Genomic DNA, 12,562 nt, shown 5'->3' with positions numbered 1-12,562 from the left:
GGCTAGTTGGGCCAAATGCTCCTGATCCCCAGCGAGGTCACCTGCTGGAAGCTCGAATTGGCCTTCATCCAGATGGTTGAGTGCCCCTACATCCCTTTGGGACCCAGTATTACAGTGTCTTTTAAGTTGTGTTTTTGGGATGTCCTTGTAATGATTTGGGATGCCCCTGGGTGTGAGGAATGCCTTTCTGGGACATCCTTGCCCCTTTCCCTCGGAAATATGCTCCTTGTAAAAGGCCCAGGTCGGTGTGAGATGTCCCTGTGGGAAGTCCTTGCCTCCTGAGGTATCCTTATCCCCGCCCCCATTGGCAGCCCGGCCCCGGGGACCAGCCGCCGACGACCATTCATTGACAACAGTCGAGGCTTATTAATGCTGAGGAGACTCGCCGCTTACTTCGGGATGGCAAACGTTTACCCACCGAAAATGAGCCCGCTTTTGATGACTCGGGATCCTCACTATATTCCCGGGTGAGTGAGAGAGCTCACTGAGGAGTCGAGAGCGGTCGGCACCCAAGTGTAGGAATGTTTAAAATTGCGGGTCTGCACTTTACATTCCGCGGTCTGAGGACAGGCACAGAACGACAGATGCATTCCGTTTTGTTTCTTGGTTAAAATGAACCTTTCCACACGTAATTATCGTTTTTTTAAAAATTCCCAGCAGCCGAGGCGATTCTGTGTTTAATGTTCCTATGGCAACTAGCCTGACATGACAGGAGCGGGAGTATGAATACCGACAGTCGTTTAAAACGCACACACAGATCAAAACGATAAAATTATTGCTGCACTGTTATTCTGAAATAATTGGAATCGGTAAGCGGACTCTGTCCTTATGATTACTGGGGCCTCAGCTTTTCAATATATTTATCAATGATTTAGATGAAGGAACAGAGAGTTTGTGCATCCAAGTTTGCTGACACTAAGTTAGGTGGCACTGTAAGTAGTGTAGATGGAAGCACAAAGTTGCAAAAGGACATTGATAGATTAAGTGAATGGGCAAAACTGTGGCAGATGGAGTTCCGTTTGGGGAAGTGTGAAGGCATTCACTTTGGACCTAAGAAAGATAGATCAGAGTATTTTCTAAATGGTCAGGAGCTAGGAACTGTGGCGGAGCAGAGATTTAGGTGTTCATGCACAGAAATCACTAAAAATTAGTGGACAGGTACAAAATGTAATCAAAAGGGCTAATGGAATGCTGTCCTTTATCTCAAGGAGGCTGGAATACAGAAGGGTGGAAGTTATGCTACAGTAAGTAAAAAGCTCTGGTTAGACCGCATCTGGAGTACTGCGTTCATAAGAACATAATCAAATCAAATCAAATCAAATCAACTTTTATTGTCATTGTTAGTGCACAAGTGCAGTACAACGAAATGTAGGCTTGCGGCTCCCGAGAGTGTACAATTTGGATTAGGACACTTAAACATTTCAACATACATTTGTACATATATATTAGCATAAATATGACCATAATAAAGTGCATCGGCAGATGTGCGGGCTTTAGTGTTTATTTGTGGAGTTCAGTAGGATGACAGCCCTGGGAAAGAAGCTGTTCCTAAATCTGGTCGTACGGGTGCGAATGCATCTGTAGCGTCTTCCAGATGGTAGGAGGGCGAACAGACTGTGGCTGGGGTGGGTAGGGTCTTTGATGATGGACCGTGCCCTCCGTAGGCAGCGTTTCTGATATATATGTTCTATGGTCGGTAGCCGGGTGCGGGTAATGCGTTGGGCAGTTTTGACTACCCGCTGCAGGGCTTTCCGGTCATGGGAGCTACAGCTGCCGTACCATACCGTGATACAGTTTGTCAGGATGCTCTCTATAGTGCAGCGGTAGAAGTTAGAGAGGATCGGGGGTGACAGAGCAGCTGGGAGCAGCTGTAGACCATTTGGCCCCTCGAGCCTGCTCCGCCATTCAATAAGATCATGGCTGATCTGATCTTGGCCTCAACTCCACTTTCTTGCCCGCTCCCCATAACCCTTGACTCCCCTATAGATCAAAAATCTGTCTATCTCCACCTTAATGACCCAGCCTCCACAGCTCTCTGGGGTAGAGAATTCCAAAGATTCATGACCCTCTGAGAGAAGAAATTCCTCCTCATCTCCATTTTAAAAGGGTGCCCCATTATTCTGAAACTATGCCCCCTAGTTCTAGATTCCCCCACGAGGGGAAACATCCTCCCTGCATCCACCCCGTCAAGCCCCCTCATATCTTATATGTTTCAATAAGATCCCCTCTCATTCTTCTAAACTCCAATGAGTATAGGCCCAATGTGCTCAACCTTTCTTCATAAGACAACCCCTTCATCTCAGGAATTAAACTCGTGAACCTTCTCTGAACTGCCTCCAATGCAAGTATATCCCTCCTTAAATAAGGAGACCAAAACTGTATGCAGTACTCCAGATGTGGTCTCACCAATGCCCTGTAGAGTTGTAGCGAGACTTCCCTACTTTTATACTCCATCCCCCTTGCAGTAAAGGCCAACATTCCATTTGCCTTCCTAATTACTTGCTGTACCTACATGCTAACTTTTTGTGTTTCATGTACAAGGACCCCCAGATCCCTCTGTACCACAGCATTTAAATAATAATTTGCTTTTTTATTCTTCCTACCAAAGTGGATAACTTCACATTTTCCCACATTATACTCCATCTGCCAAATTTTTGCCCACTCACTTAACCTGTCTATATCCCATTGCAGATTCTTTGTGTCCTCCCCACAACTTGCTTTCCCACCTACCTTTGTATCATCAGCAAATGTGGCTACCTTACACTCGGTCCCTTCATCCAAGTCATTAATATAGATTGTAAATAGTTTAGGCCCCAGCACTGATCCCTGTGGCACCCACTAATTACAGTTTGCCAACCTGAAAATAACCCATTTATCCCGACTCTCTGTTTTCTGTTAGTTAGCCAATCCTCTATCCATGCTAATATATTACCCCCAACCCCATGAGCTCTTGCAGTAACCTTTTATGTGGCACCTTGCCGAATGCCTTCTGGAAATCAAAATACACTACATCTACTGGTTCCCCTTTATCCACCCTGCTCGTTACATCCTCAAAGAACTCTAGCAAATTTGTCAAACACGATTTCCCTTTCATAAAACCATGCTGACTCTACTTGATTGTATTATGATTTTCTAAATGTCCTGCTGCTACTTCCTTAATAATGGACTCCAGCATTTTCCCAATGACAGATGTTAGGCTAACTGGTCTATAGTTTGCTGCTTTCTGTCTCCCTCCTTTCCTGAATAGGGGCGTTACATTTGCAGTTTTCCAATCCGCTGGGACCTCTCCAGAAACCAGGGAATTTTGGTAGATTATAACCAATGCATCCACTACCTCTGCAACCACTTCTTTTAAGACCCTAGGATGCAGGCCATCAGGTCCAGGGGACTTGTCCACCTTTAGTCCCATTAGTTTGCCTAGTACTTTTTCTCTAGTGATAGTGATTGTTTTAGGTTCCTCCCTCCCTACCTCCGCACCTCAGAAATGATATATTGGCCTTTGAGGGGGTGCAGCACAGATTCACCAGAATGACACTGGGGCTAAAAGGGTTAAACTATAAGGATGTGTTGCATAGACTAGACTTGTATTCCTCTAGTATAGAAGATTAAGGGGTGATCTAATTGAGGTATTTAAAATGATTTAATGATTAGATAGGGCAGATAGAGATAAAGGCCTAGAAATTGGACAAGGCCCAAAAACAGGCGTTGGGATCGTGATGCACGATCAACCCGCGTCCGTTCCTTCCAATGCAGGCAGCACCTAAACTTCATGCTGCCTGGTAATTTAAATAATAGTAGCATGCGGCCCAGCGCTGAACCCACTGCTGAGTGGCAGCACCCCTCAGCAGGTGGTCCAAGATCGTGTGAGGTTACACCACTTAAAGCTAGCCTGCACTACTTAAAGGCAGCCTGCACCTCTTAAAGAAGAGGTGCCTTCTGGCTGCAACAGGTGCTTGAAGTGGCTGGGGAACAGAGTGTGAACAAGAAGAAGATGTACTGATGGCGCAACAGGGCAGAGAGTGTGCTCCAAGATTCTCTGACGCAGCATTGGAGGCCTTGGTGCAGGAGGTGGACAGGAGGAGCAAGGTCCTGTATCTACAGGGAGCCAGGAGGCCCTCCAGACAAACTCTGAGAAGGCAATGGGAGCAGATAGCCGTCCTGGTCAATGCCAGCAGTGTAGTCCCGAGGACCTGGATGCAGTACCGCAAGAAGTTGAATGATCTCAAATAAGTGGTCAAGGTTAGTGAATTCATCCTCAAATGCCATATCCTTACAACTGAACCACTTGGCTCAGACACTGCTCAATTCACCACCATTCCTCACCTACCAACAATCTATCAATCACAACTCACACCTCACATTCACAGCTTCACCTCACCCTTACACACTTAGCACTGCTGCAAGCCTCACACCTACATCTCACAGCTTGCACACACTGTCAGCTATTCAACCATGACAGGCACATTACCCAAACACATTGCACCACATTCACTGACACACTTCCCTCTCTCTTGCAGGACAAGGTAGCTCATAACCAGACGTTCCACTGCAGCACTCAGCCGTAGGGTGGCTTGTGCTTGTGCTGCAATGGAAGTTGAGACATCAAACATCTTACACTGCATGTGGTTCGGTCCACAAGTGTGCTAATGGATCTGCCCACCCCTTCCATGCTGGAAAGGATGGGCTCCAAGCTTGTGCAAGGTTGGTGCCAGACTCCTCCATGCTCCTCTGCAGCAGAACTCATGTGCGACCTTGCCCTCCGGGGACTTGGCACCTGCGCTACCCTTTCCCCCTGCCCTGGCTGTAGCCTACTGGTGCCCGGTGACTCAACATGTGTAGATCCTGCCTCTAAGCTGACCTCTAAACTCTGCGCAGTGCCAGTATCTGAGCTGGTGGCTGCAAGAGTCAGATCGAGCGATGGTGCTTATTCTTCATCATCACTCTCCTCTCCAACCTTTTCTACAACCACTGGCTGGGCAGGTTGGATTTCTTGGATCTCTGAAATGAGAAAAGCACAAGAATAGGGCTGTGGTGAGGGGGGGGGTGGAAGCAAGAGGTGCATGCTTACACCATGTGCAGATTGTCAATCAGAAAAGATTGTGGGATGTGGGGGAAGTGGGATGTGAGAAGGAGGATAACGTATGAAAATACCGGCATCTTGTACTCTTTCAGACCTGCCATTAGCCACGGGCTCAGCCACGCCCCTCCCAAGAATGGCCAGCACCATCTCCTCCGAGGGGGTGAGGTGATGCAGGCGATCCTGTCCCCCATCGATTAGTTGCTGCTGGCGCCAGTTATGTGTCAACTTTTCTTGCAAGAGAAAGGGAAGTGTGTCAGTGAGTGTGGTGCAATGTGTTTGGGTGATGTGCCTGTCATGGTTGAACAACTGTCAGTTTGTGCAAGCTGTGAGATGTGGGTGTGAGGCTTTCAGCAGTGGTAAATGTGTGAGGGTGAAGTGAAGCTATCAATGTGAGATATGAATCATGTTTGGTAGAGATTGTTGGTAGATGAGTGATGGGGGTGTGGTGCATTGGACAGTGTGTGAGGCTAGTGGTGCAGATGGTGGGATGTAGCATTTGAACGTGAATTCATTGATCTTGACCACTCGTGTGAGGTCATTAAACTTCTTCCTGCACTGCATCCACGTCCTCGGGGAAACACTGCTGGCATTCACCACTTTGGCTATCTGACCCCATTGCACTTTTGTCTGTTGCCTGGAGGACCTCCTGGCCCCCTGTAGATTGAGGACCTCTCTCCTCGAGTTGATCTCCTGCACCAAGGCCTCCAGTGCAGCATCGGAGAACCTTGGTACACAATATCTCCCCTGTTGTGCCATCATGAATTGAATTTTTGCACTGTCTTCCTCAGCCAGTTCAATTATGATCTGCAGGTAGAATGCACCTCCCCTTTAAGAGGGGCAGAATGCATTTAATTAGTGCAGGCTAGTTTTAACTGGTGCTAGCCTCATATGAACTTGGACTCCCTGCTGAGTATTCAGCCACTCAGCCGTGCATTCAGTGCTGAACGCCACAATCATGCAAATGAGCAGGCAGCACGAAGTTCGTGTGCTGCCTGCAGTCCTCCGAATGGGCATGGGTTGCTAGCGTATCGCGATTCCAGCGCCCGTTTTTGGGGGCAAACCAATTTCTAGGCAGTTGTTTCATCTGTCATTCCATCACATTAAGATTTGTCTCAACTGAATCTTCCCTCACTAAAGTCTAACCAGTTTGGGCCACATGAATGCAATATACTCATGAGTCCTTTGCTGTTTGTAGTGTACATTCATGATTTAGGAGGGATGATCAGTAAGTTCGCAGATGACACAAAAATTGGTGGCGTGGTAAATAGCGAGGAGGGATGCCTCAGGCTACAGGACGATATAGACGGGTTGGTTAGATGGGCAGAACAGTGGCAAATGGAATTTAACCCTGAAAACTGTGAGGTGATGCATTTTGGGAGGACTAACAAGGCAAGGGAATACACAATGAATGGTGGGACCCTAGGAAGGACAGAGGATCAGAGGTGTGCATGTACATAGATCCCTGAAGGCAGCAGGACAGGTAGATAAGGTGGTTAAAAAGGCATATGGGATACTTGCCTTCATTAGCCGAGGCATAGAATATAAGAGCAGGGAGGTTATGATGGAGCTGTACAAAACGCTAGTTATGCCACAGCTGGAATACTGTGTGCAGTTCTGGTCGCCACACTAGAGGAAGGATGTGATTGCATTGGAGAGGGTGCAGAGGAGATTCACCAGGATGTTACCTGGGCTGGAGCGCTTCAGCTATGAAGAGAGACTGGACAGGCTGAGGTTGTTTTCCTTAGAGCAGAGAAGGCTGAGGGGGGACCTGATTGAGGTGTACAAAATTATGAGGGGCATAGATAGGGTAGATAGAAAGGAACTTTTCCCCTTAGTAGAGGGGTCAATAACCAGGGGGCATAGATTCAAGGTGAGGGGCAGGAGGTTTAGAGGGGATTCGAGGAGAAACTTTTTCACCCAGAGGGTAGTTGGAATCTAGAACTCACTGCCTGAAAGGGTGGTAGAGGCAGGAACCCTCACAACATTCAGGAAGCATTTAGACGAGCACTTGAAATGCCATAGCATACAAGGCTACGGATAAAGTGCTGGAAAATGGGATTAGAATAGATGGGTCTTGATGGCCGGTGTGGACACGATGGACTGAAGGGCCTCTTTCTGTGCTGTATAACTCTATTTGTATGAATTGCAATTTACAGGAATTTTAGCACTCAGAATTTCTACATCAAGTACATTTAAGAAAATATATAAAATTATCCTTCCTTTTAGAATGTGTAACACACATTTGGGAACACATTTCACAACAGTAAAATACCAAGAAGTGCCTGGGTTTAGTTTTTATTACTCATAATAAAAATGTGCAGATGGCTTAATTATCGTTTAAAGTGTACATTCTGCACTGTTTGTAATTATGCTGCAGCCTGTGTGATCCAAAAACATGTAAGACTACCCCTTTATTGTATCTCATCGCTAACGGTCAGTTCCAAACTAACCCCAGTTTGGCTTCAGTTATACTGCATATCTTGTCCTACTGTAATGCAGAAACCACATTACAGTGACACAAAACATGCAGCATAACTTGTCTAGTAGATGTAAGCAGACTATTTAATCTGGACTGAGAGCACAGAAAGAAAAAAAGACTTGCATATATATATATATAGCAATGTTCACTTTCTCAGGACATCCCAAAGAAATTCACAGCGAACTTTCAAGGTATAGTCATTACCATTTTGTAGGCAAAGGGAACAGCTAATTTGCACATAGCAAAGTCCTACAAAGAGCAAATTAATCTCTGGTGGTGTTGGTTGCAAGCACTGAGTGCGAGTCAGCAGAGAGTGCTGTGAGTTTGGGTAAGTGTGAGAGTTCTTTAATTGTTATTTCTCTTTAAATCATTCTTGATAAGATTACTTAAGCAGTTTAAGTAAAGGGGAAAAGTTAAATATTTGGGATTCTGTTCGTTTAAGAAGAGTAAAACAAGGTTACACTGCAGTAGGAGTAAATTGGCACAGCGGGCAGTGGAAACCAGTTTTCTGGAGTCTGAGCTTCAGACACTGTGACACATCAGGGAGGGGGAGAAGTACCTGGACTCTGTGTATCAGGAGGTGATCACACCTGTGAAGTTAATTAATTCAGATGTAGCCCATGGTCAGGGACAGGACGGTGTGACTACCAGTGAGGCAGGTACGGGGATCCAGGAGGTAGAGCTGGAGGAGCCGCAGCCCTTGCTCTTGTCCAGCAGGTTCGAGGTTCTTACTCCCTGTGGGGACGGGAGCAGGGACTGCAGGGAGGATGAGCAATCTGGCCACAGCACCGTGGAACGGGGGGCCATTCAAGAGGGGGGAGTAACTAGAAATGTTGTAGTGGTAGGGGATAGTATTATTAGGGGGATAGATAGAGTTCTCTGCAGCCGAGAGCGAGAGTCCCGAAGGCTGTGTTGCCTACCCGGTGCCAGGGTTAAGGACATCTCCTCTGGGCTGGAAAGAAACTTGCAGTGGGAGGGGGTGGATCCAGTTGTCGTGGTCCATGTTGGTACAAACGACGTAGATAGGACTAGGAAGCCGGTTCTGTTAAAGGAGTATGAACAGCTAGGGGTCAAATTAAAAAACAGAACCTCAAGGGTAATAATCTCTGGATTATTACCTGAGCCACGAGCAAATTTGGCTAAGACAAATAAAATTAGAGAGTTAAATGCGTGGCTCAAAGACTGGTGTGGGAAAAATGGGTTTTGCTTCCTGGGACACTGGCACCAGTACTGGGGCAGGAGGGAGCTGTTCCGTTGGGACGGGCTTCACTTGGCCAGTGCTGGGACTAGAGTCCTGGCGGATCATATAACTAGGGCTGTAGAGAGGGCTTTAAACTAACTAGTGGGGGGGAGGTTCCAAGAGAGCAAATAATAAAAATGACAACAGAGAAGGTCATAGACTTAGGTAGCAGTGGGGAAATTAAAAACCAGAGCATGTCAGGAAGGGGCAGAAGGTATGGAGTAAAAGGTAAAGTAATAAAAAGGGCAAAAGCAGGAACTAAGTGTCACAAAACATATTTGAAAGTTCTCTATCTGAATGCACGTAGCATTCGTAACAAAATAGATGAGTTAATGGCACAAATAACTACATATGGGTATGATCTTGTGGCCATTACAGAAACATGGCTGCAGGGTGACAATGCCTGGGAATTAAACATACCAGGTTATTTAACGATCAGGAAGGACAGGCAGGAAGGAAGGGGAGGTGGGCTGGCTATGTTAATAAAGGAAGGAATCACTGTATTACAGAGAAATGATATTGGGTCAAAAGATCAGGATAATGAAACAGTTTGGGTGGAGATAAGGAATAATAAGGGGGAAAAAACACTAGTGGGCGTAGTCTATAGGCCTCCGAACAGTTGCAATTCTGTTGGACGGAGTATCAATCAGGAAATAGTTGAGGCTTGTAATAAGGGAACATCTATAATTATAGGGGATTTTAACTATCATATTAATTGGACAAATCAAATTGGGCAGGGCTGCCTTGAGGATGAGTTCATTGAGTGTATTAGGGATGGGTTTCTTGAGCAGTATGTAACTGAACTGACCAGGGGGCAAGCAATCTTAGATCTGGTCCTGTGTAACGAGACAGGATTAATTAAAAATGTCCTAGTAAAGGATCCCCTTGGAATGAGTGACCATAACATGGTTGAATTTCATATTCAATTAGAGGGTGAGAAGGTTGGATCTCAAACAAGCGTGCTAAGCTTGAATAAAGGAGACTATGAAGGTATGAGAGCAGAATTGAGTAGAGTGGATTGGGAAAATAGATTAAAGGGTAAGACGATACATGATCAGTGGTGTACATTTAAGGAGTTATTTTACAACTTCCAAAAAAAAAATATTCCACTGAGAAGAAAAGGGTGTAAAAGAAAAGACAGCCATCCGTGGCTAAGTAAAGAAATTAAGGATAGTATTCGACTAAAAACAAGGGCATATAAGGTAGCCAAATCTAGTGAGAGGATAGAGGATTGGGAAAACTTTAAAAGACAGCAAAAAATAACAAAAAGATTGATTAAGAAAGGGAAGATAGATTATGAAAGTAAATTAGCAAAAAATCTAAAAACAGATAGTAAGAGTTTTTATAGTTATATAAAAAGAAAAAGGGTGGCTAAAGTAAATGTTGGTCCCTTAGAGGATGAGACCGGGAAATTAATGGTGGGAAATATGGAGATGGCAAAAACACTGAATGAATATTTTGTATCAGTCTTTACAGTAGAGGACACTAAGAATATCCCAACACTGGACAAACAGGGGGCTATGGGGGGGAGGAGCTAAACACGATCAAAATCACTAAGGAAGTGGTACTCGGTAAAATAATGGGACTCAAGGCGGATAAATCACCTGGACCTGATGGCTTACATCCTTGGGTCTTGAGGGAAGTGGCGGTAGGGATTGTGGATGCATTGGTAATAATTTTCCAAAACTCCCTGGACTCAGCAAAGGTCCTGGCAGACTGGAAAACCGGTAATGTTATTTAAAAAGGGCAGTAGACAGAAGGCTGGAAACTATAGACCGGTTAGCCTAACATCTGTGGTAGGTAAAATTTTGGAGTCCATTATTAAGGAGACAGTAACAGGACATTTGGATAATCATAATTTAATAGGACAAAGTCAGCATGGTTTAATGAAGGGGAAGTCATGTTTGACAAATTTGCTGGAGTTCTTTGAGGAAGTAACATATAGGGTAGATAAAGGGGAACCAGTGGACGTAGTGTATTTAGACTTCCAAAAGGCATTTGACAAGGTGCCACACAAAAGATTATTGCTTAAGATAAAAAATCACGGGATTGGGGGTAATATTCTGGCATGGATAGAGGATTGGCTATCTAAGAGAAGGCAGAGAGTTGGGATAAATGGTTCATTCTCAGACTGGCAATCAGTAACTAGTGGTGTTCCGCAGGGGTCAGTGCTGGGTCCCCAACTCTTTACAATCTATATTAACGATTTGGAGGAGGGGACTGAGTGTAACATATCAAAGTTTGCAGATGATACTAAGATGGGAGGGAAAGTAGTGAGTGAGGAGGACATAAAAAACCTGCAAGGGGACATAGACAGGCTAAGTAAGTGGGCAGAGATTTGGCAGATGGAATACAATACTGGAAAGTGTGAGGTTATGCACTTTGGCAGGAAAATCGTAGAGCAAGTTATTATCTTAATGGCAAGAAACTGGAAAGTACTGAAGTACAAAGGGATCTGGGGGTCCTGGTGCACGAAACTCAAAAGGTTAGTATGCAGGTGCAGCAAGTGATTAAGAAGGCCAATGGAATGTTGGCTTTCATTGCTAGGGGGATAGAATATAAAAATAGGGAGGTATTGCTTCAGTTGTACAAGGTATTGGTGAGACCGCACCTGGAATACTGCATACAGTTTTGGTGTCCATACTTAAGAAAGGACATACTTGCTCTCGAGTCAGTACAAAGAAGGTTCACTCGGTTAATCCCGGGGATGAGGGGATGGACATATGAGGAGAGGTTGAGTAGATTGGGACTCTACTCACTGGAGTTCAGAAGAATGAGAGGCGATCTTATTGAAACATATAAGATTGTGAAGGGGTTGGATCGGGTGGATGTGGGGAGGATGTTCCCGATGATGGGTGAAACTAGAACTAGGGGGCATAGTCTTAGAATAAGGGGCTGCTCTTTCAAAACTGAGATGAGGAGGAACTACTTCACTCAGAGGGTGGTAGGTCCATGGAATATGCTGCCCCAAAAAGCTGTAGAAGCTACATTACATAAATTTAAAACAGAAATAGACAGTTTCCTAGAAGTAAAGGGAATTAAGGGTTACGGGGAGCGGGCAGGAATTTGGACATGAGCCTAGGTTCGGATCGGACATGGCCCTGTGGGTAGCGGAGCGGGCCCAGGGGCCGTGTAGCCTGATCCTGCTCCTCTTTCGTGTGTCTAATTCTGTTAGATTCAGGAGATGGTTCTGTGATAGTAGATTGGCAGTTAGGATCAGATCAGCCATGATCTTATTGAATGGCGGAGCAGGCTCGAGGGGCCGATTGGCCTACTCCTGCTCCTATTTCTTATGTTCTTATGTTCTTATGAATGTTGCCATGGGCACCATATGAATTCTCTCCACTTCTTCGAAGTAGTACCATGGGATCTTTTACGTGCACCTGAACAGGCAGGTGAGGCTGCAAATTGCGACTACTTTTTCAGGTTCTGGAGGCTACAGAAGAAGAGTGCAGGTATATATTTTTTAACTTACCTTAATGGAACAATGGGCTGCCTTTAAAGAGGAAATAATTCAGGTACAGTTGAGGTACATTCCCACGAGGGGGAAAGGCAGGGCGACTAAAGTCAGGGATCCCTGGATGACGAAAGAGATACAGGGGTAGATTTTCCTGAACCTGTCCGGAAGAAGGCGGGACTTCGCCTTTCGGGTTTTTGACCCGCCTACTTCGACGTCCGGCCAATCCGCGTGATTTTCCCTTGATTGACCTTGTTGAGGCCGCCCAGTGGGCTCAGCAGGCCAATTAAGGGCCACCTGGCAACA

The 12,562-nt window shown here is 45.6% G+C and overlaps 1 protein-coding gene across 1 annotated transcript in view; it reads left to right on the top strand.

Annotated features, from left to right (window-relative positions):
• Positions 1 to 301: 301 nt before the first annotated feature.
• Positions 302 to 12,562, top strand: part of cimip2b (ciliary microtubule inner protein 2B) — a 35,015-nt gene continuing 22,754 nt past the window's right edge. Inside the window, exon 1 of the mRNA XM_085973650.1 lies at positions 302 to 467. Within this exon, the coding sequence (XP_085829776.1) occupies positions 370 to 467 (98 nt within the window). The 5' untranslated portion in view covers positions 302 to 369. The remainder of the gene's footprint in view (positions 468 to 12,562) is intronic.

Source organism: Somniosus microcephalus, chromosome 2 (genome assembly GCF_052327205.1).
Source record: "Somniosus microcephalus isolate GS21.2 chromosome 2, FLI_Smic_1.0, whole genome shotgun sequence".
Classification (NCBI taxonomy): Eukaryota; Metazoa; Chordata; class Chondrichthyes; order Squaliformes; family Somniosidae; genus Somniosus; species Somniosus microcephalus.
The sequence above is the reverse complement of the archived record's forward strand: the minus strand, read 5'-3'. Positions and strand labels throughout refer to the sequence as shown.